This window comes from Corythoichthys intestinalis, chromosome 4, assembly GCF_030265065.1.
Source record: "Corythoichthys intestinalis isolate RoL2023-P3 chromosome 4, ASM3026506v1, whole genome shotgun sequence".
Classification (NCBI taxonomy): domain Eukaryota; kingdom Metazoa; phylum Chordata; class Actinopteri; order Syngnathiformes; family Syngnathidae; genus Corythoichthys; species Corythoichthys intestinalis.
The window spans coordinates 15233463-15260624 of NC_080398.1; the positions used below are offsets into that span (position 1 = coordinate 15233463).

The 27162-nt window shown below is 39.3% G+C and overlaps 2 protein-coding genes across 8 annotated transcripts in view; both read left to right on the plus strand.

Annotated features, from left to right (window-relative positions):
* The window catches only part of phactr4b (phosphatase and actin regulator 4b), a 49724-nt gene extending 47661 nt beyond the window's left edge, over positions 1–2063 (plus strand). For 4 of the 7 annotated variants that reach the window (XM_057834319.1, XM_057834316.1, XM_057834318.1 and 1 more), the window contains exon 16: positions 489–2058. In XM_057834319.1, coding sequence (XP_057690302.1) covers positions 489–504 — 16 coding nt within the window. In that variant the 3' untranslated portion in view covers positions 505–2058. Of the gene's footprint in view, positions 1–488 lie in introns of all 7 variants that reach the window. The other 3 variants (XM_057834313.1, XM_057834320.1, XM_057834314.1) reach the window with 3 other exon arrangements.
* Positions 2064–7209: 5146 nt separating this feature from the next.
* rcc1 (regulator of chromosome condensation 1) lies at positions 7210–22056 on the plus strand. Its single transcript, XM_057833286.1, has 10 exons — positions 7210–7323; positions 7935–8028; positions 10083–10270; positions 13215–13394; positions 19516–19612; positions 19724–19846; positions 19931–20071; positions 20908–21027; positions 21100–21252; positions 21361–22056. Exons 2-10 carry the CDS (start codon positions 7953–7955, stop codon positions 21534–21536), a joined length of 1254 nt encoding a protein of 417 aa, XP_057689269.1. The 5' UTR covers positions 7210–7323; positions 7935–7952; the 3' UTR covers positions 21537–22056.
* Positions 22057–27162: the final 5106 nt, after the last annotated feature.

The window sequence follows — 27162 nt, forward strand, 5'->3', positions numbered from 1 at the left end:
AATGTGGTCAACAGATCAACAATCTGCTTTAAAACTACCACAAGAAAACACAATGCTTAAAACTATGAGAGGGAAACACATGCAAAAAGTATTTTTAGGCAATGAAAAGTTAACAAAAGACTCAGTAAAAACACATATAGTAAGTACTCGCCACTTTTAACCGATGAGCGCATGTCTTTGACGTCTCCCCGTGTAGAAGGAATTGCAGTAGCCTGGTAGTATTCGTCGAGTGACAATCTACGTCATCACTTCGAGCATCCATAAAACATGGCGCCCTCCGTAGGTCAAAACATGTACTAAATATTATAGATATTTATTTTAGATAACAATTGTGGCTTATTAGAGCCTAAAAGTCTTTAAGTCCGAGGTTCCCTTGAAAACATGAGTGTTCAGAGACATCAGTTTTTTACTTCATGGGATTTTTAATAAAATGCATTCAATTCAAATGTTTTTCCTGTTCACACCTGATGATGTGCATTTCCTTTTAGGTTTCACCGGCCTTAAATCCACCATATTCAGCTGGTGAAAAAAGCACTTAACGTCTCTTGCAAGCAGCTGCTGACTATGCAGACGGACCAACACTTTCTCATTTCCTGAATGTACTGTAAAATTAATCAGGGACAGCCTGGAACTGACTATAGACAAGAATGCTTCTCGCTCCCCCCAATCACCCTCACAAACTTGATTTCAGTGGATAGAGGTTGTGTTGGTGCTGGGAGAAGATGCAGTATCCATCCCAGACAACAGGGGGAACCACGTGCCAACCAAATGGAGACATTTGCAAAGGACTGACCTTGCAGGGCTTCTGTCGCCTGCGCAGTAATGTGGTGTCCTCAGGGACCTGGATCTAGTAATACCTTTAATGCGGCCTCATTCTGTGTTGCCTTTTTCTTTACTTTATATGAAAACGCTAACTCATTCATCTTGTTAATGTGACAACGTAAAGTAATAATAGCTAACAAACATGATAATGTCTAGTTCTCCACATAATAGTAATGGAGACACATGGATATAGCTTGCGAGGAGTGGAGAATGAAGACTGGGATATTCTGTTTTAGGATTGGACATCTCTGGGAAATTGTGTGTTTTTATATTAACTGTACAGATTGCTATTATGATATCTTAGAATGAAACTCAGAAAGATCTAATTACAAAATGTGTAATGCACAAGATATTTTATAATTTTGTTCATGAGTAGTGACGGCGCTTGGTTTTTGGAAATCTCTTTGGCTTGCCTGTCTTTAAAGTTGTGTTGTGGTCATTTCAGCGTGACTCTTTAGAAATTGAAGAGGAGATGTACAGGTCAGGATACTGTAGGTGAATATTTGTGCCAATGTACCCAATGCCTAAGAAAAAATAGGATATTGGTATTCATATCAATTATTTCTGAAATCTGCATGAGCCAACTAAGATCCCATTGTCATTGGATCTGGAAAATCTCTTCATTTATACTTTTCTATGAGTTTTGTACTTCCCTTTAATCACACATGCAATGCATTTCTGTAGCCATTTTGTATAAGGTCATGCTGGTACTGTCGACCAAGAATTCAAGTCGCTGTGATGGATCAGGGGTTTATCCAAAAAAAAAAAAAAAAAAAAAAAAAAAAATCTGGAAATGTATGAACGGTCAACAGGGGATCATTTTGGCTGGAACTTTTTATCTGCAACTATTTTATTTTGTAGTGTTGTCTGGCCAGTAGCTTACAGGGTTCCCTGCTGTGTACAGGTGGATTATAGGTTTCACTGATGCTTGTGTATATCTTGTCTTCCTTTCATTTGAAAATAAATTTTAAATAAAGTATTATAGGTTGATATTTTAAGCACAGAATCTTAGTTTATGATTAAGTGCTACAAGAATGGGAATGGCTATGTACCCTCTCTCTAAAGGCTAAGTTCATTTTTAATTGAATGTGAAGATGTATGGACTGATAGTTGTTTTTCTTTTAATTGTACATAGTGACATCTGGATCTAATTAAAAAAAAAAAATACTGCTTGAACCGTTTGTGCATGATGATTCACTACTTGGAATTTAAATTACAATTTTTGTTGATGTTCAAAGAGCAATTCTGTGTTAAATGTACTAATTGCTTGCTTCGTCAAGTAGGAAGGAGCGATCAAGTTGCATGCACTTTTTTTTTTGTCCTAAGATTTGTGGAACTTTTGGGGGGGGGGGGGGGGGGGGTCCGTCCAAAAGTTCCAGGACAGGTTCAAAATTTTTCAAAATTAATCTACAAGCCATCACGCTACTTTGGATCGCCCAACTAGCACATCCACAGAGAGATACGGCAGCGTTTGCTTTGTTCAGTGCACGACGAGCAGAGAGTGAGATGGTCGTGACGTAAGGCGTGCATGAAAATGGTAAATGGTGTTTTACTTGTATAGCGCTTTTCCACCTTTCAACTACATTAATGGAGTACAGAAGTAGCGTAAAGTGTCCTTTGTGGGGTTGTAGGGGAACAAGGTAAAATCAAATATCCAATAAGTAAGCAGGAAGTGAAAACCAACGTTCAAATTTGATTACAGTATTTTAATACTGATCTATTGGTAAATGCAAAATCAAGTATTTTACATGACACACACATTTATATACCGTAATTTTCACACTATAAGGTGAACCTGACTATAAGCTGCCACCCACCAAATTTGGCACGAAAACGGCATTTATTCATAGATAAGCCGCACTGGACTATAAGCCGCAGCCGTTGTCACTGTGTTATGGGACATTTACACCAAAAGATATTAACCGGTGACACTTTATTTGACAGCGGCATCATAAGACTGTCATAAGACCAAACGAACCACCATGAAGCTTTGAACCCATTGGCTGCAAAGCTTCATTACTTGAAGGAGCTTCATTTGGCCATCACTGCTCCTTTGGGGGAGACGGTCAACCTCTGCTGCCACGTGCAGTCAACACTGCTGTTGTCCAACATGCCTCCTAGCATGCATTGCAGTGCTACAGATGTAAATAACAATCAAAATTCATGGTTTGTGCTTTTTATTTCTTCAGTTACTGTTCCAGTTGTTTTATTAATTGCTAGTTACGGTATTTCGTAACACTATATTTGACAGTGGTGCCATAAGACTATCATAGTTATGACATGACACTGCCATGAGCATTAATGAATCCTTTTAACAGATGTGTTTTAGTGTTATCTGGCAAATTATCTCACTTTTGAATGGATGTGAAAGATCCAAGCTGGATATACAGTAAATAGAGTTAGTGACATAATTTGCCGGATGACACTTAATGACATAAGCATTCAGTAATACCCATAATAGTGTCATATCATAATTATGACTGTCTTATGCCAGTCTTATGACACCACTGTCAAATAAAATGTTACCTATTAACCCAAATAAATCAAATAAGCCGCAGGATTCAAAAAAAGGAAAAAAGTAGCGGCTTATAGTCTGAAAATTATGGTATATATACATATAATACATTTTATTTAAGACACTCGAGGAAACTTTACAACCAAAGTTACACAGGGGTGAAAGTAGCTAGAATTTCTTGCCGGAACTCCCTGACAAAAAGGTCGCCACAGAGCCAGATTTCTTTTTTTTTTTTTTTTTTTTTCTGTTACTGTATGAAATCTGACGTTAGTACATTGTTTTTATCTTGGAAATTCTTGTGTGGGAGCCAGGTAGGTTGTTTTTAGTATGGGGTTTTGACAGATGCCGTCATTTTTTCGGAATCAAAGCACCGTTCCGGCGCCAAATCTTTTACCAGAACTGCGTTTCGGACCGTATAAATTAAAGTAGACAAATATAATGTATTGTTCTTGATGTCTATAAAAGCGCTTTGTGACTAAGCCACAAGATGTGTGGTCCAGTGGATGTCCACTCAGTTGTTTCATTGTGTAGGGAGAAAAGGAGAAAATCATAGGCATTAGTCATTTAAATGGCAACATCCTGGGTTTAAGAAACAACAAGCAAGCAAGAGAAACAATTGTTGTCAGAAACATTACTTTTTCAGACCATACGGAGGGGAAAAGGGATAAAAATTAAATGATGAAGCAAACATAACTAGTATTTGGTTGCACCGTGTCTGGCTTTTTACGACAGCTTGCAAGGGCTGAACTATGATGCATGGAATTATGAATGACAAAAATCAGTCTGACTTCAAAATTCTGTCATCGCTCTTTCCAGATCAGTTTTACATGTTGGAGCCTTGTCATGGACCATTTTCTTCAAATTCCACCACAGATTTTAATAGGATTGAGAACCAGACTGTTTGCATGCTTTGACATTGACCTTACTTGTATTTTCATGGTTTTTGTTCAATAGCAAGATGCATTATCATCTTGAAGAATTATTCCATCATCTCTAAACAACATCTCGATGGACGGGATGAGAAAGGTATCCAAAAGCCAAGATAAACGTGTGCATTTACAGTAAAACCGTCGGATATAACATGAACAGGTGTTCGGCCATTCCTTACTACGCGGCGAAACGTCATACACAATGCTCAGGGCGCTTGCGCATGCATTCACACGCATGCGCACATCTGTTAGAGGCGGCGATTACTCACTATTTTTGTTTTTATTTAGTTATTTAGAACCTTTTCACAGCCTCAAAGATACTTTTTGCATGTATTACCCTCTCATACTTTTAACCATTGTGTTTTTTTGTGTTAGCTTTGAAGCAGTTGACCACATTAGTCACGTAGCGTGTTTAAACCGTCCTTATAGGGAATGGGACGTACTACGTCATTGTTTGGACGCGCCTCCATGCTGGCAATATGATTCACTTCCGGGCCGGCAGAGTCAATGCGGATTGTAACGTGTGGTAGTGCTAAGCTAACTCTTTCGGTGTTTTAGAAAGAAAATATGGGTGCTTATTGTTGCGTTACCGGGTGCAACAGCGTCTCCTACGACAAAAAAAGGGGCTAGGAAAAATGGACTCACTTTTCACTGTTTTCCTGCATGGAGGACCAAATATCAGATCACGAAGGTACGACGGATGGCTGGATTGCAGCGGTTCGTCGGAAAAGCATTTATGATCATATTTCTGCTGGAATGAGAGTGTGTTCCTGTCATCTCTACTCTTGTAAGTTGAACGCTTTATCCACTTTTGGTTTCAATACGTTTTTGTTTTTTTACACCGTTGTGTAAATCTGCCTCGGTAGGAATGCTCGCCTACTACGACTCACCTACCTGTTGTGTTCCTAGGTAAACCTGCTGACAAGACATCCCGATTGGTCACCATCTCTCTTCTTGGATCATTTGACAAAGAAAATTTGTTCAATGGAGTGGTTCCATTTGTCCTGTGTCGGACTCAAACAAGCCCCTGCAGCAGACGCCATCTGGGTCTGCCCTTCTCGTCGATGAACTGCGGGCTTTTAACTTGTGAAAATGCAAGAACTTTAATGCACATATTTATTCTGCCTGGCTATTTAACTATGGCCAGTGACGTTTTTTTTTTTTTTTTTTTTTTTTTTTTTTTTTTTTTTTTAACCACTTTGACAAAGACACGTTTCATTGTAATGTTGAATTTATATATTCCATTATCATTTTTAAATTATAATATTCTTATTTGCACTTATGTAGACTTTAGACTGTCAATTCAAATAGTGTTGGAAAAGTTGCAATACCTAAAATAGAAATGCAAGAACTGTAAAGTACATATTTATACACCTTTATTTACCTAAGGCCACTGGATGTTTTTTAACTGCTTTGAAAAATACAGGTTTTGTTGTGATCTTGTATTTATATAGTATATAGCTTTTTATAATGTATTATGTATTATAATATTTGCTGCCCCCTGCCAGAATGTGGGCCATTTTGTACTAAAAGGATTTTAAACTGTCAGTTCAAATACTGTGTTGGAGACTAGTACTTGCAATACTTAAAATGGAAATGCAAGAACTTTAAAGCACATATTTATCCTGTCTGGCAATTTACCCAAGGCCAGTAAATAGTGTTTTAAACTGCTTTGACAAAGACACGTTTATTGTGATCTTGTATTTGTGTATCACTTATAATTATATAATATTTGCTGCCACCGTCAGAGGGTGGGCCTTGTTTGCACTAATTTAAAGATTTTAAACTGTCAATTCAAATATCGTATTGGAGAAATTGCATTACTTGAAATAAATCTATTGCAACTTATCAGTCCCAGTTCTTGTCTACAACACTGTCCAAAAATTGTCAATGCATATTCCAAATAGAATAACAAAATTAAGTCACCTGACTTTGTAATTATTACACCTGTTTATTATGAAGACCTGAAGTAAACAACAAGCAGTTACAGTTTGTCAAGAAGTTGTTCAAGTCATGTTTTGGTATTCATATTTTATTGACTTTTCACAACAACACTTGGGATCGTGTTTGTAAGAGGAGAGCAAACTGAAGTTTCAGCGTGCACTCTTCGCCTTTCCAACCTCTCATAACGCTCCGATGTGGTGCGCTTGACCTCAGAATAACCCAAGAAGAGATATGGTGACAAATCGGGATGTGTTGTCAGCATTTCATATGCAGGTTTTCCTAGTAACACAACAGGTAGGTGAGGAGGAGGAGAAGGTTAGCATTGCTACCGAGGCAGATTTACACAACAGTAAAAAAAAAAACAAAAAAAAAACGTATTGAAACCAAAACGGATAAATCGTTCAACTTACAAGAGTAGAGATGAGGGGAATACACTCTCATTCCAGCAGAAATATGATCAAGAGAAATGCTTTTCCAACGAACCGCTGCGCCCCAGCCATCCTTTGTGATCTGATATTTGGTCCTCCATGCAGGAAAACGGTGAAAAGTGAGTCCAGTTTTCCTCGCCCTTTTTTTTAGTCGTAGGAGAAGCTGTTGCACCCGGTAACACAACAATACACACCCATAATTTCTTTCTAAAACACCGAAAGAGTTAGCTTAGCACGACCACACGTTACAATCCGCATTGAGTCTGCTGCCCCGGAAGTGAATCATATTGCCAGCATGGAGGCGCGTCCAAACAATGACGTAGTACGTCCCATTCCCTATTTGATATAACTACATTTAAGTATTTTCTGCAGGCATTTTTTAGTACCTTATTCCTGTATGCATCTAAACAAAACAAGTTTAGAGCGCACGGTAGTACTTTAGGTCTCAAATTCGACTAATGTAGACGTTTCGCCGATGTAGAATATTTTGGCAGAACACCGGACCTAAACAAAAAGTCATCAATTTCAAGTGCTCCTGTCGCTTTAAGGAGGCAGAGCGGCCCTCCCAAAAATCACGAGCAAATCATCGCGAGAACAGTCACCCGGCTCCCGTGGCGTGAATACGAAAAGTCTGCGTGTTGGTTCTTTTCACACCACAGACCACACTTGCACAAGTCTCAGCCTGGTAATTTTAACAACATATAACATTGTCTTAGACATTTTTTTTAATCGACGAGCTTAGCAATAGTTCAATGGCGACTGTGTCTTTTGTCTAGATATGTTTAGACCGTCCAGGAATCTAATGCTAAAGCTGCTAACTAATGCTAGCAGTGGTGCAAACGTACGGTGTTGTGTATATCCGTGCGAGGAATGACGTTTTGGCGGTCAACTTTCGTTTTTATTGTATAGTTGATTAGCATCCTATATATTGCACGCTAGGTGTGGGTGACACTAGCTTCGGTCGTGCACGCGGATGTTGTCAACTTTATACAGTTCTGCTAACTGAAGCAATCATGTTGGCGCATGAGCGCGTTCCCACGCTGACAGTCTGTATACACTATCGTGGAATTAGATTACGCCCTTATTACAGTTCATTTTGAACGTGTACATGGCTTTCCAATGAACAGGAACGTGGTGCAAATGGCGTTAGGCACAACTGTTCACTTATCCACGCACTGGGATGTACTGCATACACTTAAAGTAACAGTAGACGCCGTTGCTGATTTGAAATTATCTGTGGAAAAACACACGTCGCAATTTCACAAGTCCCATAATAATTTCATGTATTCTTTACAGGACAAAAGTGTCGCAGTCATGTCTACCAAAACGGCGGGCTCGAAAAGGAAATCTGGTGATGATTTAGAGTCGACCGACTCTAAGAAAGTAAAAGGTATTGTGTTATTTGAGCCACTTAAACTCACTTTATTTCCATTAATTTAATCAGAGTCTGCATAGTCATTCTCAACTCGTTTAGATATGAATGTTACCCAATGAACTGTTTATGGAGCAGCATGAGAATAAATCTTAACGCAATAAAAAAAAAAAGCTCTTTGTACCGCTGTTACTGTTTTCTCAATTTTTTTAATTTATGGGCATGCCATGAATTAGTTGTGATGACCCTTGACTATTGTGTCAGTGATCGATATATTTAAGACCCCTCGAGTGAAATATTTATTAGCAGCCAATGTAGGGGTGTGACAAAATATCGAAATGGTGATATATCGTGATACTTTGTATCCCAAAAGGTTATCGATATGGTCCTGCCAAGAATCGAGATATCGTTTTAAAAAGGTGTCAATGTCTCAAAATAAAAAGGAACCAACAAGTTGCTACCAAAACCTTCCACCATAGTAGTGTCTCAGTTAACTCTAAGGCTGCATTGACTGTGCACGATGCCCAATCCTTTTATACTGGGGGTTTTCAGGGCATTTACAGCTCACTTGCGGTTCATTTTAGGGCATTTATAGGTCATTTCCTGTTGAGTTTGAGTCGCTGCCTGGTCATTTGGGTAAGTCCCAGGTCACTTCCTGTTCTGTAACTCAACATCAACAGGAAGTGGCCGATAAAATACCCCAAAATCAACAGGAAGTAACTGAAGATTAACAGGTAAATGACCTTAAATGGCCCAAACTTACCTTATTTCCTGGCATTGGCTGCCACTGACGGCCACAGACGTTCAATCCATTTGAAGTGGGAGGGAAATTCGTTCATTCGCTGCCACACTCCAATTTCAAATGGATTGGACGTCCACTAGTGATAAACTCATTCCAATTCACAGCAGAAGCTTGTTTTTCTGTTTATTGTTGGTCAGAAAATTATTCTAGGATAATCTACAAATGTATCGATAATCGTTGTATCGCCATATCGTCTGATCATCGTTATCGTGAGCTTTGTATCGCAATTCGTATCGCATCGTGAGGTACCAACAGGTTCCCACTCCTAAGCCAATGTCAGAGTGAAATATTTATCAGCAGCCAACGTCAGACCTGCCTTACTATTTAATAAGCATTATTCACAAGCTTAATACTTTAGGTGGAACACTACATGTGTTGCTCTTGGTGATGGGGGAATGAAGCCTTGCAAATCACTGAGGGATTGTTTTAGCACCATGAACGATTAGAAGCGCATGTGTGAGTAGATGAAAAAAAAATAGTCACACTGCCTCTAATTTTAGCTGCAAAATGTTTTGCAAAAGCACCAAGAAAAATTGATGACGTCTGACGCAGTTTTTGGGACGAATGTGTCTTCGGACGTCATCAGTCCAATGACATTTGTCGCTTGATACAAGCTCCAACACTTCGAGTCGAAACATGGAGGTTCAGTCGACAGTCGTCCAAGTGCCCTGCTGTCATTGTGGAAAATCTGGTTTAATTGCCGCTTGTGGGTTGCATCGGAAGGGCATCCGGCTTAGAACTTGTGCGTCAAATCTGTCGTGCGAATCAATCTTTTTGCCTCGTCAACGAGGGGAAAATGCCGAGATGGTTGTTTCATTGTTATTTTCTTTTATATTACAAAAATTAAGAATGTTAAAACTTAACGGTTGCGCTTGTATGACCTTGGATCATTCATTTCACAAGACGGCAAGCTATTGATCTTGCACTAAAAAGATTAGGTCAGTGCCCACGTTTTTATGTCCAACAGTATTCTTTTCATAGTTTTACATATTATCGGCCTCAGTTTCTTAATCCTTGCCCTGAGATTCACTTTAAAAATGCAAGGTTAATTCAGTTATGTTCAAAATATAAAGTTACAATAGATAGATTACAATAGATAGAATATTTTTACATTTTCTTTGATTCTTCTCTAAAGGTTTGTTGTCACTTTGCAAGAAAGGAAAGGATAAAAAGCAATTGGCTGTAGCCAAACCAATAACATTTCAGTGGAAAACTAGTTTGTTTTGTGTCTTTGTTATTGTCAACTCATTGGTCTATGCATTTGCAACAGTTTACCACAGGAGTCATGGTAAGGAGGCGGGTCATGTTCTTGTCCTGGGACAAGGCGATGTTGGACAGCTGGGCTTAGGAGAGGAGATTTCTCAGAGGAAGAAGCCAGCTTTGTTGACGCTACCGGAAAAAATTGTACAAGTGACAGCTGGGGGCATGCACACGGTCTGCCTCAGCGAAACTGGCGTGGTAAGTAATACTATAATACTGGTCTAAAAAATTTTGGGAAATATCTGCTTCAGAGATTTGGCTAAATCGTACTTGCTGTGGTGACATGGATTGGAAAATAAAAGATTTTAGTGCTGGTATTAAGTGTTCAAGATATTTAATGTTAGGTTTTACAAAAAATAGTGTAATTATTTGATATTCAATTTTACAAGTTGCTGCATTTGACATGAGATGGACATATCAGTGTATGCCACCGCTTTGAAATATTTCTACTAGGGCTGCAGCTATCGAATAATTTAGTAATCGAATAATCGACTGAAAATTCTATCGATTAATGGAGTAGTCGGATAAAAAAAATTTTTTTAGGGAAAGAGCAATTATAAATATACATGAGAAAAAAAGACATTTAATCCAATATTGAACCACTTTCAGTCAATCAAAGTCTTTATTTTCCATGTACATTGTTGAAAACAGCCAACAATTACATATCAGATGCGACTAGAAAAAAAACAAATTCACTGCTTTCACTCAAAAACTTCTAGATCTTATTAAAAAAAACATAATTCCTACCTAAAAATGTAATTACGCTTGATAACACACATCACTTGAAAGCTATGTGTTTTTCCCATGTGTTTCAATTTAATTTCCATTTGTGTCAAGCTATTTTTAAGTTCTAATTAAGTTTTAAGTTAGTCTAAACTATAAGTACTGATAGGATTTTGAGTTTTTGCAGTGTTCAAAATAAATGTATGATACCTGCTGTTAGGCATGTGCCGATTACCGGTTTCACGGTTTACCGTGGTGTGAAAACGTCGCGGTTTCAAAACCACTAAAATTTTCCGTCAGACCGTAGTTCGGTATTCGCTATTTTTCTTGTGTCAAAAATGCAGCCAGAAGCGGCTTGGCGCAGCAGCGCTCCCCCCCTCCCGTTTGTTGCTGTGTGTGAAAGTGACGCTATCGGCTAGCCAGCCAGCTAACCCAAAAACAATTACTCCAAACATAAGGCGTACTGTTCTTCAATTTATTGAGCTCTCAAATCGTGGTAAGTGTAATATACAAAATGAATACATTTAAAATGTTGTACAATTAGATATTTCCATGTGAGTAGCTTCAACAGATTAGCACCATGGAAAAAGTTCGCCAAAAACAAAACACACATTTTCCTTTTAAATTCAATATAAAAACTAACTAAAAGCTTACAAAGATGATTGTTAGCCTAGGCTTACCTGGGAGAGCAACTTTGTTGAGTGTGACAGCCGCAGAGTGAGAAAACAAGCTTGATTCGATTGAATGAAGGGGAAAAAGTGAAAGCATCAAAGATCGCTAATTGCGAAAGATGATCTTGCCCTAAGCACAAATCCACGTTCGCTGGATCAAGAGGAGGTCTCACTCCCAATGTTTTTTTTATTTTATTTTTTAGATGAAACCTTTCCACAATATTGACATTTTAACTAACTTATACATTTTTAACTAACTTATGAATTCTTTGTTCTTTTTAACACAAAGGCATGACATCATGTAGACTAGAGTTGACACAGTGGCTGAAAATGGCAACACTTAAGGTTTTCCACACTCAAAAAAAAAAGTCATGCAGTATAAATAAAAAAAAAATATATATATATACAGAAGTGTTTTTACTTTTTTATAGAAATTATTTTGTTCTTGCTCTAATCTTGAGCAACTTCAGCTGTGGCTGTGAGTATAGTCTATAAGTCATATTTAGTTTAATTTTATTTAAAAATATATATATATATTGATAATTTATTTTAACAATATATTCATGTTCCAATTTGCAACTATGGTCTGAAAAAAAAAAAATCCTGTTAAATGGAAAAAAACAAAATTTAACCCATGCATCTCAAAATTTTTTGGAGCTATAATTGCAATACCGTGATACCGTGAAACCGCGGTATTTTTGCTCACGGTTATCGGACCGTCAAAATATCATACCGGCACATGCCTACCTGCTGTATTGGAGCACATTATGGACCAGTGCTACTTGGCGTTTTATTCAGCAATGAGTACTGAGCTAAAACTGACAGTTAGCTTTATTATGTTTTAATTTTACACCCTCATCACTCTACAGCGCTGTTTTTACAGATTAAATAAAGCCTGTATGTAAGAACCGTTAGCCACGCATTGACAGTGGTCATAATCAATAGAAACCTATCCCTCCGAAGGGCAAACGTTACGTGAGCAAGTGACAGTAACGTTATATTTATTAGCGCTTAGCGCTCTATTGCTTAAAGATGGCGGCTGTTTACTAACGCTGCCCAGACGCGGCACAGTCTGTCATTTCGCATCTAGTTCTAAATGCATGCGATATCTATGAGATGCATCGGACACTACCTGCTACCACACTAGCATCATGCGGGTGTAGATTTTAGCAACGTCAGCGCAGTTTGTAGCGGCTGTCGGCTGCAGTAAAGTTTTTTTTTTTTTTTTTTTTTTTTAATCTTCCTCTACGCACGTGACGTCAGCGTGTTGTCCTGCATTAAAAGTAGTCCAGGCAAAACATAATGCTTAGAGCTTGCAAAATTAAACGATTCATCGAGGTGAATAAAATTACTCGGATCAGTTTTTAAACTCGAGTTGCTCGAGTATTCGTTTCAGCTCTAATTTCTACATTAATGTGTTTTGTCCACTTCCAAAACACCAGGATTAATGCAATATATTTCATCTAAATTGCTTGTATTTTAACATTTCAACCAGATACTGTATCTCAAAAAGTATAGCGAATTAACACTTTTGACCTCATTTTTCTTTTTTAGCGACTCCGCTTTACTAAAGTCTCACTTTTAACCAGGAACCATTTTGCTTGTAGACCAGTGTGACATACACCTATCATATGTAGTGCCCTATAAGCAACACAAGATGACACGTAGGGAGCAAAGGATGCATTTGACTTGTTCACAAAATGAGATTAAATCTGAAGGATCACACTAAATTTTGAATACCTCCTTAGGTCTATACGTTTGGTTGCAATGACGAAGGGGCCCTTGGTCGTGACACAAAAGAAGAAGGTTCTGAGATGTCTCCAGATAAAGTAGTGCTGCCAGAGAAGATTGTCCAGGTGTCAGCAGGAGACAGCCACACAGCCGCACTAACAGAGGAGGGAATCGTCTATGTGTGGGGATCCTTCAGGGTCAGTCGTCTTACTTTTTCCCCATATTATGTGCAAAGATTACATATATGCAACAATCTATTCAAAAGCTAAGAAGAGTCTCCCATTTCCCAGGAAACAAAAATTCTACCCCTTTCCTTTTAGTAGTCAGCTGTAAAAAAAAAAAGCCATGTTTTATAAAATGTCGTTTCTCCAAAAAGCATCAAGCAGATCAGAGACTTTGGCACTAATATTTGTTACCTCTGAGGAGTGCTGCATGATTTGGTGAGATTTATCGCTAAGACAATATAAATCTTTGTATCAACATTTTACACATTTATTATTATCGCCATGAATAGACCTGTTCCTGCAATGTATATGGCGACGCTCCGATATGCCCACTTTGGCCAAATTTCAAAATTGTCCTATATGTGATACATCATTGGAAAGTTTAAATCTCAATTTTCTGGGGGGAAAAAATTTAACAGGAGGGCATTTCTTTTTTTAAACAGCAAAACCCTAACTGGAGGTGAGAGCACGCAAGAGCATAATTAAAGACTCCATGATATTAACGAGATATTACGCGTACTTACCTCTTTTTGATCCAAAAACTCCATGTAGCAAGTATCACAGAGTGTGAAGACACAGCTGTGAATGGCTACAGCCGGATTTTGGGGGGATTTTATGGGTGAAACATGGTAATATAACAAGGGTCACGATGCAGAAATCGCAGACATCAAGCAGTGGTTGAGATTTTCATATATTATCCCTTGAAATTTTTTTTAATTTATTTATTTTTATTTATCATCTAAGATATTGGGGAAAATGCGAAAGTAACGGAATAAAACAATTAGGGGATAGTTATTTGGTAGATATCCGTGACTTTTTTACAAACGCTAATTTTTTCATTCTGACGTAATTTGTTTAAAAGTTTAAAATATGCGAGTGAATAATATTTTAGTCGTTTTTTTTTTTTTTTTAAATATCAGACTTCAATTAATGATTCTAAGCTAAAAATGACAGACATTTCAAATAATAAAAACGATTACTTACCTTCTTTCTATGGCTAGGTTGAAACAAAAGCGGTTGCGCAACGTCTGTAAACGGGGGTTTCCAGGGTAAAACGGACAAATTAAAAATAGTTCGGGGGCTTAATGTGCCATGAATCTGCTATGGCAGCATAGAGACATATTGTTCTATCAAACACAACAGCTATTTTGGCTTAAAATACAGCAGTTTATTTTAAAGAGGGGTGCAAGAGCAGGAACTGCTTTTTCAGGCTTGTCCGTGTTTTCCGCCATATACTGGTCCTTCTCAAAAACTTCGCGTATTGTGATAAAGTTCATTATTTTCTGTAATGTACTGATAAACATTAGACTTTCATATGTTTTAGATTCATTACACACAACTGAAGTAGTTCAAGCCTTTTATGGTTTTGATATTGACTATTTTGGCAAAAAAGTAAAGAAAAAACAAAAATCCCGAGCTAAAAAAAATTAGCATATCATGAAAAGGTACTTTAAGAAGCTACTAACCTAATCATCTGAATCAACGAACTAACTCAAAACCCCTGCGAAAGATTCCCGAGGCTTTTAAAAACTCCCAGCCTGGTTCATTACTCAAAACCGCAATCATGGGCAATACTGCCGACCTGACTGCTGTCCAGAAGGCCATCATTGACACCCTCAAGCAAGAGGCTAAGAAACAGAAAGAAGTTTCCGAGTGAATAGGCTGTTCCCAGAGTGCTGTATCAAGGCACCTCAGTGGGAAGGAAAAAGTGTGGCAGGAAACGCTGCACAACCAGAAGAGGTGACCGCACCCTGAGAAACATTGTACAGAAGGGCCGATTCTAGACCTTGGGGGACCTCCAGAAACAGTGGACTGAGTCTGGAGTAGAAACATCCAGAGTCACCGTGCACAGGCGTATGCTGGAAATGAGCTACAGGCGCCGCATTCCCCAGGTCAAGCCACTTTTGAACCTGAAACAGCGGCAGAAGAGCCTGACCTGGGCTACAGAGAAGCAGCACTGGACTGTTGCTCAGTGGTCCAAAGTACTTTTTTCAGATGAAAGCAAATTTTGCATGTCATTCGGAAATCAAGGTGCCAGAGTTTGGAGGAAGACTGGGGAGAAGGAAATGCCAAAATGCCTGAAGTCCAGTGTCAAGTACCCACAGTCAGTGATGGTCTGGGGTGCCATGTCAGGTGCTGGTGTTTGTCTACTGTGCTTTATCAAGGGCAGGGTCAATGCAGCTAGCTATCAGGAGGTTTTGGAGCACTTCATGCTTCCATCTGCTGAAAAGCTTTATAGAGATGAAGATTTCATTTTTCAGCACGACCTGGCACCTGCTCACAGTGCCAAAACCACTGGTAAATGGATTACTGACCATGGAATTACTGTGCTCAATTGGCCTGCCAACTTTCCTGACCTGAACCCCATAGAGAATCTGTGGGATATTGTGAAGAGGAAGTTGAGAGACACCAGACCCAACACTGTGGATGAGCTTAAGGCCGCTATCGAAGCATCCTGGGCCTCCATAACACCTTAGCAGTCCCACAGGCTTATTGCCTCCATGCCACGCCGCATTGAAGCTGTCATTTCAGCAAAAGGATTCCTGACCAAGTACTGAGTGCATAGCTGATATAATTAATTGAAGGTTGACTTTTTTTGTATTAAAAAACACTTTTTTTGTTTTGGTCGGATGAAATATGCTAATTTTTTAGAAAGGGATTTTTGGGGCCGGTGGTTCTGGTGGACGGGGCCACGCCCGCGGGAGCCTGCCTCTTAACTCACGCACTTCGGCACTGTAAATATTTTTCACCCTGGCACTTACATGCTCATACATTTCTCCGGGGAGAGTTGGGACGGGGCTTTACAGTCCCAGCCCGACTCCCCCCTGTTTTTAATGCACCGCACACCAAGGTTGTGGGATGGCTGGGACCTGTTGGGGGGGGGGGGGGTCTCACGGCTGCCTCCTCACCACAGGCCCCGCCATCCCTGCACCTTTTTTAAATGCACCACACACATCATACTCCACAGGAGAGCTCCGGCAAAGGGCGGTGGGACGGGCGGCTGGGCAGAAACTCCATGCTGCGGTCCCACTGCCCCAAGCCAAGCTCTCCTATTTTAATGCATACATTGCACTACCCTCCCCTCACACCCCCATCACGGTGCTGGGTGATGGCTGCCAGTCGGGAACCTGGCAGCCACAGTAATAGGGTGGTAGGTGGGTCCCACACTTTTTCTATATGGCGTGGCTCCCGGGGTGTGGCCTCCCCTCTGCCTCGGCTGCCGGCCGCGGGAGTGGGTTGGGGGGTCGGGTCTCCGATCTTGCATCGCCCCGTGGCAGTTCCTGGGCGTTCTCCTGCCTCCGCCTTCCCCTCTCTTCTCTGGCTGGGCATCCGCCCTGCGCTCCGTCGCGGGTCGCTGGCTGGGCGCCGGTGTGTCAGCGGGGTGTCGCCTGCACCGGCGGGGGACCCTGCCTTGCCTGGGGCTTGGTGGACCGCTGGGGGTCCCGTGGCGTGCCGTGCCGGTTGGGGGGCTGTGGCTGTGGCTCGTGGTCCGGGTGGGCGGGCGGGGGTGGGTGTAGGCGTGGGGTTGGTGATGCGTCCCCTCCTGCCATCCCTGAAGGCCGGTTGATGGGCACGCGGGTGGCCCGGGGGACCACCCTGGGTCTCGGGGGGGGGGGGGGGTGATGGCTCCTTTGCTGGGCGGCGGGAGGAGGGATGGGCTGCGCATGACTCTCAATGTGAAACATTAAAACTGTTCAGAATCCGGGCACTTAGACTTCCATTCTCTGTGTCAAACAGCTGAAAAGGACAGGTTTTAAAAAAAAAAAAAAAAAAAAAAAGGGGGATTTTTGGTTTTTCTTGACTTTTTTTGGGGGGGGCAAAATCATCAATATTAAAACAATAAAAGGCTTGAACTACTTCAGTAGTGTGTAAAGAATCTAAAATATATGAAAGTCTAATGTTTATCAGTACATTACAGAAAATAATGAACTTTATCACAATATGCTAATTTTTTGAGAAGGACAAGTACATTTTACAGGCCAGTTTAAAATTCAATTATAAAGCCAGTCGGGGGGAATGTTTGTTGTATAATTTTTCACGAAATAATTTGAATTATTTCGTGGCATAAAAATATTGTGATATACAGTATTGGCTCGAATTTAAGACGGTGTTTTTTGCATTGAAATAAGAATGAATGAAAACTAGGGGGTCTTCTTATATTCGCGGTCTAGACGTCATATCCATTCGTGACGCTAGATGGCGCCAGTTATCATTGAAGCGATGTTCTGTCATGACAGATCTCAGCTACGCTCCCCTTTCACGACGCTAGATGGCGCCAGATATCATTGAAGCGATGTTCTGTCATGACACTGTCATGTCTGTCAGAACAGACATGGCTGGGTGGGGGCTGTGACCCTGGAATGGCGCCCGCGCGGCGTCTCCACCCGTCTGGGTGGCTGTCGCGCGCCCGGTGGGGCTCGCGTGCTGCTGGATGTGGTAGGGCATGCTCGGGTTGGGGGTCCTGGTGCCGGCATTGGCGATGGGGGGGCGTAGGGTTGGTCGCCAACGGGCTTACATTCATAAGAGATTCACACGATTACTGGGTTCTAGATCACAGAACTGATTTGTGTACACTCTACCCCTTTCAATCACTTAGCTTATAGACACCCCCATGACCGTCCCCCTCTTTCAATGGCCAATAGGCCCCCACATGGTGTAAACCGGAAATACATCTCGCTGACGATGGCACCAGCATATTAGTAATTAGTCTAGATGTTGAATGTATTTCTTGTTGTTGTTTGTGTATGTGTTTTTCTTTCTTCTCTTGTGTTTCTTTTTCTTTTCTTCTGTCCCCCCATAATCCCTTCCTGTTTGCTGCTTTGTCATAATAAAAAGGTATTTTGAATGATCACAATGGGAGTATGTCAGACTCTCAATGTGAAACATTAAAACTGTTCAGACTATCCGGGCACTTAGACTTCCATTCTCTGTGTCAAACAGCTGAACAGGACAGGTAAAAAGAAGAAAAGAAAAAAAAAAAAAGTTCAGATATTAAGATTTGAATGAGGCAAAATAACATGCTTTTTCTCTCTCAAGTGTATTGTTATACTCATTTATTTCGGATGTACTGTAATTATTTTCTGTATAAAAATTAATTTGGTGTTCAAAAAGTCTTTTTTTTTCAAACTTGAGTCTTGAAAAAGAGGGGGTCGTCTTATAATCAGGGCCGTCTTATATTCGGGCCAATACGGTAAATTTGCATGCTGGAGATTTCTTCCATATCGCACAAAATTACTTCTGAACAGTGGTTTTATTTCATAGAACAGAAAACAACACTTTGAAATGACTTTTGTTTGCAAAATAATGCATTTAACGATACTCCCTCAGTGATTCACCTAAAGGCAAGTTAGTTGGGGCACCTGCTTATATACTGGCAGTTTTTTTCAATTGTGACATATTTCTAAGACCTGTTGTATTTATCCATATTTATACATAAACATACTGTACTTTTGTTCCTCTTTGGCATTGAATTAGTTAAATTGATAATTGACTGATTATCAGTTTCACAGAAGCCCCACACCTCAATAAGATGCTTCAAATTCTCATCCTTACTGGACTTATTTGACAAATGTCCCTTTTAAAGCATTTGAATGACCAGGAGACAGAAAATCATCACGTTAAAGGGCAGTTTTAACTCCAATTTAATTGCACTGGATTTTTCATTCCTCTCCACCTAAACGTGTCGCTGCTTCTTTTTCTTTTATTTTTTGTAGTCATTGCGTTTTCATTAATATGGTACTCAGTGGCACACGGGTAATTACATCTCTATTATCTCTGCCTTCCACCAGCATTACAACTCCCTTTATTAAGACCAGAGCAGATTTCCCTGAGGGCAACACACTCACTATTGTTTGAAACCCATCATAGAAAATGTTTAATCAGCATTAGTGGATCCAATCTGATTGGTTGAGACAAATTCATAACTACGCAGACAACATGGATTGAATCTATGTTTACATGGTTGTCTAGGTAAAGCCTTGATGTATAATTTTTTTCTGTATAGGTTTATAACTACAAAAGCAACTGCCATATTGCTTGTTTGTTTTTTTAATATCTTTTTCCAACTCATTAATATTGATCTTTCCCCCCACAGGATAATAATGGCGTTATAGGTCTTGTGGATCCTTTCCAACCAACTCAAGTTCCTCAAAAACTATCCTTGATGGAAACTGTTGTGAAAGTTGCATCAGGTAGCAATTGATCATGTGACCACATTGTTTCACCAACTGTTTAAGTGACTGGGAAAATGCTATTTATTTATTTATTTATTGTTTATCTAATGTTGGGTAATGTTTCACCAGGTAATGACCACCTTGTAATGGTGACGATGGGGGGAAATCTTTACACTTCAGGCACTGCAGAACAGGGGCAGCTAGGGCGGGTGCCCGAACAATTCTCAAACAGAGGAGGCAGGAAAGGCCTTCGTGAGTCATAATCGCCGAAGTTGTTGTTGTATTTGTAATACATATGCTATTACCAGGTACTAGTTTCCAATCTTATGATTTCAGATCGATTGTTGATTCCTCAGTTGGTAAAAGTCAAAGGGAAAGTTCACTTCATAGACGCGTTCTGTGGCGCGTACTTTACATTTGCCGTGACCAAAGAAGGACATGTGTATGGATTCGGCCTCTCAAACTACCACCAGCTGGGCAAGTGTTCCATCAATTTTTATGTTCCACTTTCTGCTACGAACTATGACAGAGATAATGACTTTTTTGTGTCCGTAAAAGGGACACAAATACTTTATTAGTGGTCAAGATTATTATTGAATTTTCCTTTGCCATATCACATTCAAATCCACCAATTGTAACAATATTAAGTTTGTTAGAGCAGCCCAGTGAAAGTTCACTATAATCATGCTCCTAATATAACTCCCAATTTATTTGGCACCTTCTTGTGTTTGCTGCGCGTAGTGAAATGTTGCATCCTGCCTGTTTCTTCAAGCCGCCCCCCCCAAAAAAAGCAAGATACAGTGGTGCCACGACATACGATCGCTTCGACACACGATCTTTTTGACATCTGACATAAAATTTGAATCGCCATTTATTCCATTAACTCACCTAGTGTCCGCTGCCGTTGACGCCAGGATCAAAACATAAAGTAAAGTCACGTTCAGGTACAGTAAAAAAGTCCGCCACATTAGAACCCAATTCGTTACATTCTTACAGGTATTATTATTATTATTATTATTATTACTATTATTGTTATTCTGATTTGTATTCATAATTTATTTGGTTTGCTCTTTGTAATTGTTATTTGCAATAGTAACAGCAGTAATTATTAAGGATTTAGTGTAGGTTTTTGGGCTGTGTAACGAATTAATGGAATTATAATATATTCCTATGGGAAAATCCCGCTCAACATATGACCATTTCGACCTACAAACAAGGTCCTGGAACTAATTAACTTCGTATGTAGAGGTACCCCTGTATTGTTATTGGTAATGTGACCAGTTGACATAATTTTATTTAATTCATGCATCCAGGTACCAAAAGCACAAAGATGTGTTTTGTACCAGTAAAACTGACCTCCTTCAAGAATTCTACCACGTCCTGGGTTGACTTCTCTGGAGGACAACATCATACGGTCTGCCTTGACTCTGCAGGTACACTTAAGAATGTCTTTTTTTTTTTTTATTTCGTGCAGTGCGCAGTCTGAATAATTTCTCTTTTATCAGGACAAGTGTACAGCCTCGGCAGAGCAGAGTATGGGCGCCTTGGCCTTGGTGAAATAACTCAAGAGATAAGTGAGCCCACAGCCATCAGTGGACTTGAATCAGCCAGTAGAGTGACATGTGGAGCATCAGTCAGCTATGCTGTCACCAAAGAAGGTGGGGGGAAAACGCTACCAGTTGAATGGCAGCAGCAATCCTAATTCTCAAATGAAGTGCTGCAGTTTCTGTGTTTTATCTGAAACGCCTTGACTATATCTGTTCTAGGCTCTGTATACGCTTGGGGAATGGGCACAAATTTACAACTTGGCACGGGTCAGGAGGATGATGAATGGAGCCCTGTGAAAATGACTGGGAAACAGCTGGAAAACGCCACAGTACTCATGGTGTCCAGTGGAGGGCAGCACACAGTCCTTTTGGTTAAAGACAATCAGGAAAGCTGATGGGTTGCTCATCATGTAATGATTCTGCAGCTGTGTTCACTGTGCCTAACTAAAATAGAGTGGAGGAGGGTGATTGATGTTTTACTGTGACTTCAAAATGGCAAAGTATAAGTGGGGATGCGAGGTAAATAATGGTAATGGACATTTTGAGTAGATCACGATGAATGCAAAACTTTTTTTTATTTTATTATTATTTTTTAAAATAAATTCTATTCCTCATTTTGCCCTTGGTGCGTTTTCAGTGAAAAGTCATTTGTATGACTGTGAGGTGTTTGACTGTTTGTGTGCACATAAGGGTGTTTTTAATTAGTTGTCCCAGGCTGGACTTTTAAAAATGTTTATTTTCACTTAAGAACATTAATTACCAGGCTTTTTGATTCGGAAAGGAGATTTCTACCAATTATGTTTTGTCAAGCTGCTGTCCAGAGAAAATACTCAAGTATTTTCACTTCATTTGCATCACTGTTTTGTATTTTGCTACTGTTCCAGTCTTTAAGAAAATAAATTTCATCATTTTTCATGTTTTTCTGATATTTATACCTGTATATTGAATTCATGTCTTTTGTTTCATAGTTTTGCCTATACTATTTTGCTCCAAGAGCTATTTTCAAGGAAACAACCTCCCGCGATCTACCTTCACAGCGGGGGGTGGTGCAAAACCAAAAAAAGAGTTACGCAACGTAATTATCTATCTACAAAAAAATGTCTATCTATCTCTCTCTCTCTCTATATATATGTATATATATATATATATATATATATATTTTTTTTTTTAATCCCCGTGCTGCGAGATACCCACACTAGCGTTGCTATCAACGTAATGGGCACCCTGGTCTAACAGGAGCAGCTTTGTCCCCATAATTTGGATCAGTGATGCTAAGATGACATTTTAACAAAGCGTTTGACCTTAACTTTCTTGTTTGCCTTTTTCCTGGATGTTACAGTGCTGATATGCCCTCCATGTGTTGTCTTTCACCTGTTGAGTCAGAACACTTCTAAACATTCTAGCTCAGACTTCCATGTCCAAGTCAAGTCAACTACTTCAGGACTAATGTTGCACTAAATTTGCTAGCTTGTCATACAGTATAGTACTGCTGGCTCCTTGTCTTTGACCGGGGCCAGTTTCTTAAACAGGCACCAATAAATGCAATCAGACTCCACTTCCATTTTACACAATTAGGCTCAATATTTATGAGAATCATGAGTTTGAAAATGTGTTTCCAGATTGCAGTCTGCTTGAACTGGTACTGTTTGGCAGACATGTCCTCTGCCAGATGGTCAATTGACTTTCCCTCACCCATGTACAACAGATGATTACTCCAGATCAGGTGATAACCTCAAAGTCAGGCTCTAATGTATGCGCCAACTTGCTTTGGTGCCAAGAGCCGTTATGTTCTACCATCTGCTCTGACAGACCTTATCGTGACCAATGTGTTTTGAAGTGTGTTCGAGGCCCATGGGGCTCTCCCAACACTCCGCGGGACATCAAGTACCTGCCATGATGTCATGTCATATTTGATAGTGCCCTAAATAATGTACAGAAGTACTGTTACAAAGGTCGTTACTTAAAAGAGAATGGAATTCTGTAAACGTGTAAACTCTGTATAGGAATCCCACACTATTTGTGAATTCACCTGTTTTTGGATGAACCCCTCTTTCACCTGTTGTGGATTTATTTTTGTTAATCTATCATGGTATATCTCTGAACCCTCACGATTTAACCGTCTGTGCTCAGGCCTGAGCTCTGTCTACTAAGTGTTGCTTAGGCGCCGTTTTTTGGCCTCTTCTTGCCAAGGAACTACCGTAATTTTTGCACGATAAGGCGCACCTGACCATAAGCCGCCACCCACCAAATTTGACGCGAAATCGACATTTGTTCACAGATAAGCCGCACTGGACTATAAGCCGCAGCTGTCCTCACTGTATTATGGGATATTTATACTAGGGCTGTCAAACGATTAAAATTTTTAATCGAGTTAATTACAGCTTAAAAATTAATTAATCGTGATTAATCGCAATTAATCGCAATTCAAACCATCTATAAAATATGCCATATTTTTCTGTAAATTATTGTTGGAATGGAAAGATAAGACAAGATGGATATATATTTTCAACATACGGTACATAAGGACTGTATTTGTTTATTATAATAATAAATCAACAAGATGGCATTAACATTATTAACATTCTGTTAAAGTGATCCATGGATAAAATGTTACATTAAAACGCCTCTTAATGTTTTCGTTTTAATAAAATTTGTAAAAATTTCAATCAAAAAATAAACTAGTAGCCCTATTCTGTCCTCAATGTGTGTAAGTACACAAATTGACAGATAGCGAACATAAGTTCCAAAAAGAAATCAGACGGTGTGGCAAAGTTGCATGGGCTTTACTGAAGTCATCTCTTTTTGACAGGAGCACGTTTCTTGTATTTTTGTAAAACTGAAAATAACAAGGCAATGTGTCAATAACTTGCATAAATCACAAAATAACATAAAATGTACACACACGTGTCCATTTGAGCAGTAGCACTAGCCAATTAGCTCACAAGCATCTAACAGTGTAACTGCATTTCACCATATATGTGAACAAATTCAAATACACATCATCAATAACTATCTAATGCTCATGAATATAAACAAAGGAGGAATATAACTCACAAGCGATGCATGTATTAGACACAAACAGTGTGATGGGGCTATGAGAACTGCCACTGAATACTGGATGCGGACGTTAGCTGGTCTGAATAGCACTGTCTATTAGTGTGAGTTCACGTCGACATATAATTACGTCAGAAAAGCGCGCCGAAACCCAAATAATCCACTGCACTGAATCGCCAGCAGAGGGCGACATTACGCCAAATAACATATGCAAGTCACACCTAAGCGCCAGCAGAGGGCGGAAAAACTCCATAAAACACAATTAACAAGTTGGCCTTTCACTATACTGACATTTAAATCTGTCTGAGCGGCCATAGTGCGTTAATTGCGTCAAATATTTTAACGGGATTAATTTAAAAAATTAATTAACGCCCGTTAACGCGATAATTTTGACAGCCCTAATTTATACCAAATACTATTAACAGGTAACACTTAATTTGACAGTGGCATCATTTGACTGTCATAAGATAATACCAAATGAACCACCATGAACCAATTGGCCGCAAAGCTTCATTGCTTCAAGAAGCTTCATTTGGCCGTCACTGCTACCTTGGGGGAGACAGCCAACCTCTGCTGCCACCTGCTGTCAACACTGTTGTTGTCCAACATGCCTCCTAGCATGCATTGCAGCGCTACTGATGTAAATAACATTCCAGACAGCAGTTACAGTTGTTTCATTAATTGCTAGTTATGGTATTTGGTAACACTTTATTTGACGATGGCGCCCTAAGACTATCATAATTATGACACTGCCATGAGCATTAATGAACGCTCATGACAGATGTAATTTTTTGTCATCCGGCAAATTATCTCACTTTTGAATGGATGTAAAACATCTGACCTGGAAATAAATGGACTTAGTGACATAATTTGCCGGATGACACTTAAGGACATCTGTCATAAGCATTCAGTAATGCCCATGATAGTGTCATGTCACAGTTATGACGGTCTTATGATGCCGCTGTCAAATAAAGTGTTACCTATTAACCCAAACAAATCAACAGATAAGCCGCATTTGGACGATTAGCCGCAGGATTCAAAATGAATGAAAAAAGTAGGGGCTTATAGTCCGAAAATTACAGTATGTTGACATCAAGGAAGGAGCTTCCTTTTTGACTGTCCATTAATTTGTCTGATTGCAAACTAGTGCACGAACATGCAAAGTATTCTGATCAAGTGTTATCAATATTTTTATTATCTTTATACAGCATTTTGCATGACTAGCATGGGAACATTCAGTGGTGGTTCTACACCATTTATAAATAGTTATAAATAGGCGGGGGCTGTCGCTGCAGCATTTCCAATCTGCTTGTAGCTAATGTTTGTTAACCTTACCACAACACAAAACCAAGCCAGCAGCCTGTTGTAATAGATGGTTATTAGTATTGAAAATGGGTTGCTGCATTGTGTATAGCTCTCAATTGCCTCAGCATTCAAAAAGAAAACAGGACATTACGTCCTATTTCTGTATCGTAAAGACAGATGTTGTTGAATGGAGAGTGCCACATTACAGCCAAAGGAGTTGGGAGTTGCTGATTCTGAGAATGAAATTCAAGTAACTCCTATGACAATCATGGAATAATACAGTACAGGTAGAGTTTGCGGCTACGAACTGGAACAATGTCACTTATCACAACACACAATACATTGCTCTTTTTGGTGCTCTACTGTTCCATAATTTTTTATCCATTTATTTTATCATTTTTCTCAACCTTGCTCAAAATCTTCACATATGAATTTCCAAGTTTCCAAAAATGAATTTAACCCCTGCTATTATTACTGAAATAAAATGACCAGCACAATTCTGGGACTATGTTTTTGTGACATTTTAAAAATTGTACTGTGTCAGTTCAGTTTGAAGGGGAACGTACTCTGAGGTATAAATGAATACAGGCTGGCAATTGTGCTTTAATGGGACTTTCAATATGGGACTTTGAATATTGGAATTGAGTTGTTACTGTTGAATAGCAACAACAGTTATATCACTGCCAGCCAGGTTTCATGCAGTTGAAGAGAAATAACTTGAGCTGTAAATCTCACAAACAGTAGAGAAAGACCATCAGTGTAGAACTTTGTTTCCATTCCTACGTGGGCTGTCAAAATTTATTGAATATTGACAACAAATCGATGGGAAAAAAAGTCAGTTATGATGAATCCATTCATAGTTAAAATCATTTTCTAACTGAAAAACTGAGCAAATGCTTTTACTTCAGCCTTACATAAGTAAATATATCTGATTTTTATAGTCCTCTATGAAACCATTGATTATATATGTAATTAATGAAAAATATCACATTTGCAAACTTTGGTTCGGAAACCATTCTCAATATTTTCCCGTTTTCTGACACGCTATGGACCAAAACATAATCATGTTACGGAAAAAAATACTTAATTTAATTAATTGAATTTAATCAATTTGTTTAAAAAATCATTTGCAGCATTAGTATGATAACAAATATGAAATATAGGCGTATTGCCCTTAAAGTTTGGTTTAAACCTGTTGTGGAATCCATGTAAAATCTTGTTCCTCACTCAAGGTCCTTCCTCTTACTGTTAAGCGCATTTCTCGGTTGAGTGGATTATTCTTGCTACGTTGCAGTTTCCGCCAAGAGGGAGAGAAACTCTTCGCTCTTTTTAATCTGGGTTTCTAATTAGCGCACAAGAAGAAAACATTGTTTATTTAGTTAGCCATCTAAATGTTTACCATAGCTGGATGTTATCATCTCTGTGTGCTGTCCTATTAAACTATTAGTGCATGATACAATGTTAGGCTGGATTTAACATTTGCTTTACAGTTTGCTTTTAAAATTTGCTTACTATCAATGCAAATTATGTTCTAAGCGAATGTGAATCAAATGATGCCTCAAAAAACAAACATTTGAGCTGCATGTTTTTTTTTTTTTTTTTTTTGTGGGTGGGGGGGGGGGATTTGAAGTTTTGGTCATTGCTTATCTAATTAGACCTGAA